This window comes from Buceros rhinoceros, unplaced genomic scaffold (assembly GCF_000710305.1).
Source record: "Buceros rhinoceros silvestris isolate BGI_N320 unplaced genomic scaffold, ASM71030v1 scaffold21704, whole genome shotgun sequence".
NCBI classification, from domain to species: Eukaryota; Metazoa; Chordata; class Aves; order Bucerotiformes; family Bucerotidae; genus Buceros; species Buceros rhinoceros.
Window position 1 is genome coordinate 690 of NW_010409089.1, and position 3,041 is coordinate 3,730.

Consider the following 3,041-nt stretch of genomic DNA (forward strand, 5'->3'; position numbering starts at 1 on the left):
TCAGCTGCTGCAGCGCCTTCCCCACATCTGTTGGGATGTTGTTATAGAAGGCAGCGTGTCTCGGAAAGTGGACATGACTGTGTCCGTGCCTGTGTTTCACATCAAGATTATAGCTTAAAGAGGGTGACTGTGAGAAATAAGTAGAGTGGTGGGGTTATGTAGGTTTGGGGGTTATTTTTGTCTTTAATCCCTTTTGCCTTTGCCAGATCTTGTTGTGGTTAAGCAGGTAATCTTCCTTAAAGTTTGTTGGTTGGGGTATTTTTTCTTGCCCTTCTCTACTGCTAGGGAAGGATCCACAAATTGGCTAGTAAGTAGCAGAGGAAACTGAGTGTCCGGTGGGAAATTACACTGGAAAATGCCAGAACCCGTAACTCTCTCTTGCCTACACAGAAGTATTGACATCACTTGTCAGAAAAGGAGCTACCTGATTTCTGAAAGAATGTTTCACCTTGCAAAAACCCGAATCAGCTCATGCCAGGAGGTCTACACCTTGACTTAAAAATGCCCAAGAATGTTTGAGTCGAGTGATGGGATGGCACAAAACAGAGGATGGTGCTTTCTAATCGGGCTGTCAGTTATAGCCGTGCGCGAAGACGAGACCCAAAGCTCACCACCTCGTAGCCTTCTTTACCCTCACCATTTTCCTGGACCCTGCATGGTGTATTTTAAGTCTTCTAACAGCACCAAAGCTGAAAAGGAACAGGCACCAGGTAGGCCCGCCTTTTGAGGAATTAGTAGGAGGCGGTAGTTGGTTCCCTCCTTCACGGCACTCCTCAGCCAAGGGCCCTCCGCATTGTGTAACGGGGAGCACATGAGCAGCCCTGTCACCCACAGCCTGGACAAAAAGTCCAGCTGACATTCCCTCAGCACCGGTGCGTTCCCCGCGGAACTGGGGATGTGTGCCACCTCCGCTTTCTTCTCGCTGCTATACATGGGTAGCTGACATTTAGTCCAGACTCCAGAGAGGTTTGGATGTTGATCCAGGTCTCTGCAGAGCAAGACCTTCATCAGCAGGGCGCTCTGCCAGACCTCTTTGCTTTGTCCCAAGGCTGCTCTTTCTTGTGGAGAGGTGGAAAAGGCTGACCTCAGAGCCTGCCTGCCTGTTCCTCCATCTGCGGCTCCAGCTGACTACTCGCGGACTCTCCTTTAGCTCCCCTTTCAGGTCTTACCTTCTGTGGAAAGTGACTCTCTGCATTGGTCTCATTTGCAGGATTTTAAGCTCGAGTTCGGCCATCATCAAGGCAGGAGAAGCTCTGTCTGGCACGGAGGTACAGCCACGATTGTCCACAGCCCTGGAGACGAAGTGTGGGGAATCGTGTGGAAAATGAGCGCTAGCAATTTGAGTTCACTGGATAAGTAGGTGACTTAACTTTTGCTATCTTCTGCTGCTTTAGAGCACAACTGAAACACAGTGGTTGATATTTGGTAAAGAGCTGTGTGGAAACTTTGGTGTTGGAATCAAGAAGGTGCTTTGGATTTTAGTATGTGAATTTCTCTCTGCAGTACATGTACGAACTTCTCAAACATTTGTGGCTAAAATGGCTTTGTTTTCAAGCTAAAGCTACTTAGGGCTATTGTAATAAGGTGTGGACACTGATTTGGAGCTGATACATTGGTCAGGCTCCTTTTTTTTTAATCGCTCTCCTCACAATGTGCTGTCCCTTAAATGACTCCGTATTTGTCCTGTGACACCTTTCCCATTGCTTTGGGGAGAGTCTCCTCCGAGACTGACATCAATCTGTGTCTCTACACATCTGTAGGTTCAGAGCACAGTGGAAGAGGCAGGGATGAGGTCAAGACTTTTCAGAAGAGCAGGAGATCTTTAATACAGGCAAAGGGACCTTCTTTTGAGGAGGCTCTTTTGCATATCTTCTAAGGATTCAAACTTTCGTGAACTTGAGACAGACTGAAGCAGGGAGCTAGGGTGGTTTTCTTTTCCCCTTTGAATGGGAGAGGCTGCCCACACCGTTCCAACTCGTGTTGGAGAACGTTCTGCCTGTGCCTGATAATGAAGACAAGTTTCAGGCAGCCTAAGCAAGTCTTTCCCAGGCTGCAGTCTGGAGGACCACCTGGGTAGATAAATCAAGGAATAGCATAACTTCTTGCAGGGTCTAAGGCAGACTTAGAACTTCATCTCCAAAAGTCTGGCTGGTGCCATGTGCTTATTGCAGCTTTCAAGACGTGCCTGCACAGGCTGGTGCTTGTGCTACACAACAGTCATTTGTTCAGAGCCGTTCATGGCTGTCAGTTCATTCCAGCAGAGAGCTGTGCTGGTGCGCTCAGGAGCTGATGGGCACTCTAACCCCTCGAAACCAGTACACGAATACAGCTCTCCTGCCTGTGGCCCTGCTGCAGCTTTGGCTATGGCTGCACTGTGCTGTGCAGACACACCCGCATAACCTCAGCCACGAAACCTGGAGTTCCAACTTGCTTTTCATTGCCCACGGTGAACCTGGAATACAGGAAACTGTTGCCAATTTTTGTTAGCACGTCAGGGGAATGGGCGGGCTCAGCACTCCCCAGTCCTGGCTGGGAATGTTAGTCCCAGGAGGAGGGAGCACCTAGCTGGTATGCCTCTGGCGGGGGAGCGCTTCGCATGTCCCTACGCTATGACCTCCTCAGTTCTCCCTCTGTTGCTTACACCAGCACTTACCTCCTGGTCCACATTCTGCTGACATTTACTGACATCTTCCAATTTACCGTGCTTTCCTAAAGGTAAAATTCAGAAGCGTAAAGATGCTGTCTGCCAGCATCTGCTTTGATAGAAACGCTGTGTTCCCCCTTTGGGGACAGCACTTTGTATTTCGATTTCCAGAAGAAATGCTGCAGAATTGCAGATCCCTGGCATTTGTTTGATGGGATAAGCCTCCACACTGGCTCAGACGCTATAGACTTGAGTGCTGTCCCATCCCCAAACCTGCAGAATGGACACCAGCATTAGGGATTGCTATTTCCCAGCTGCCTCACTGATGCTGTGAAAGTCAGCAGGACACGGCAGGGTAGAGGATGCATTCTTCGTGTTATAACGATTGGTCAGAGTG

The 3,041-nt window shown here is 49.2% G+C and overlaps 1 protein-coding gene across 1 annotated transcript in view; it reads left to right on the forward strand.

Annotated features, from left to right (window-relative positions):
- Window positions 1-1,210: 1,210 nt before the first annotated feature.
- The window catches only part of GGCT (gamma-glutamylcyclotransferase), a gene marked incomplete at both ends in the record, with an annotated part of 5,680 nt that continues 3,849 nt past the window's right edge, over window positions 1,211-3,041 (forward strand). Inside the window, one exon of the mRNA XM_010135141.1 lies at window positions 1,211-1,356. Within this exon, the coding sequence (XP_010133443.1) occupies window positions 1,211-1,356 (146 nt within the window). The remainder of the gene's footprint in view (window positions 1,357-3,041) is intronic.